This window comes from Phacochoerus africanus, chromosome 15, assembly GCF_016906955.1.
Source record: "Phacochoerus africanus isolate WHEZ1 chromosome 15, ROS_Pafr_v1, whole genome shotgun sequence".
Taxonomy (NCBI): Eukaryota; Metazoa; Chordata; class Mammalia; order Artiodactyla; family Suidae; genus Phacochoerus; species Phacochoerus africanus.
Genome location: NC_062558.1, coordinates 71,788,552 through 71,789,657, shown reverse-complemented (window position 1 = coordinate 71,789,657; position 1,106 = coordinate 71,788,552). Strand labels below are relative to the sequence as shown.

The window sequence follows — 1,106 nt, the reverse complement described above, 5'->3', positions numbered from 1 at the left end:
TAATGGTTTAACTTACATATATAGTTGACCCTTAAACAACGTGGATTGAATGGCACAGTTCACTTATAAACAGATTTTTTTTTTTTCATGTAATAGTACTATACAATCTGAGGTCGGTTGAATCTTCAAAAGCAGACTGTAGATACAAACGAGCCACATAGATGAATGGCAATTATAAATTATATACAGATTTTTAACTGTTTGGAGGGTCAATGTTGTTCAAGGGTCAACTGTCTTGTAAAATGATTACTGCAGTAAGTTTAGTTAACATCCATAATTTCATGTAGATACAATAAAAAAAAGTCAAAAGAAGAAACAAATTTTTTCCCCATCTAATGAGAACTCTTAAGATTTACTCTCTTTCGACTTATGGCTGTGTGCTCCCATTGGCCAGTGCAGATCTTTGGGAAGGAGGTACAGCCCTGGTGTAATCTTCAGTCTGTGCGAGTGAAAGAGAACAATGCAGAAGGACTCTGGTCCCTTAGTGCCCTTATTTTGGATTGGCTTTGGTTATGCAGCATTGGTTGTTTCTGACTGGATCATTGGCTATGCAAAAGCAGGTAGTGTCCTGTCCCTGGTGGCTGCACTCTTCTTCAGTGGCTTAGCAGGCCTGGGTGCCTATTGGCTGTCTCAGGATCCAGGAAACATTTGGGTTTTCTTAGATACATCTGGAACCTTGGCTGGCATTATGAGAATGAGATTCTACCGCTCTGGAAAATGTATGCCTGTGGGCTTGGTTGTAGGTGCCAATTGGCTGATGGTTGCCAAACTTGGAATTAGTGTATTGAGTAAACCCTGTCCATAGTAGTCATGGCCCCACTTGGACTCATGGAGACTTTTTAAACTTCCCACTATTTTTTGTGTATTAAGATAAACACGTACAGCATTTTCACATTTTCTGACATCTTACTTAAAACAAACAAAAAAATGCACTAGACTTTGCAGAGAGAAAAATCAGTCATTATTGCTATGACCCTTAAGAGGTGGGTAGTGTGTAACACAAGAATTTACTACCATAGTTCCCTCATGCAGGTTGATGCTTGTTTGTTGGTCTCTCTTCTTTCCATATCTCTAGGTAAAATCTGCAAGTATAAAATGTTAGGTGT

General features: G+C 39.0%; 1 protein-coding gene across 1 annotated transcript; it reads left to right on the top strand.

Moving 5' to 3' along the window:
* Positions 1-460: 460 nt before the first annotated feature.
* Positions 461-805, top strand: LOC125116321 (transmembrane protein 14C-like). The gene has a single exon (XM_047761437.1). It carries the CDS (start codon positions 461-463, stop codon positions 803-805), a length of 345 nt encoding a protein of 114 aa, XP_047617393.1.
* The last annotated feature ends 301 nt before the right edge of the window (positions 806-1,106 follow it).

Coding starts and splice junctions, on each gene's coding strand:
- LOC125116321 (XM_047761437.1), top strand. CDS start 461: ATGCAGAAGGACTCTGGTCCCTTAGTGCCCTTATTTTGGATTGGCTTT.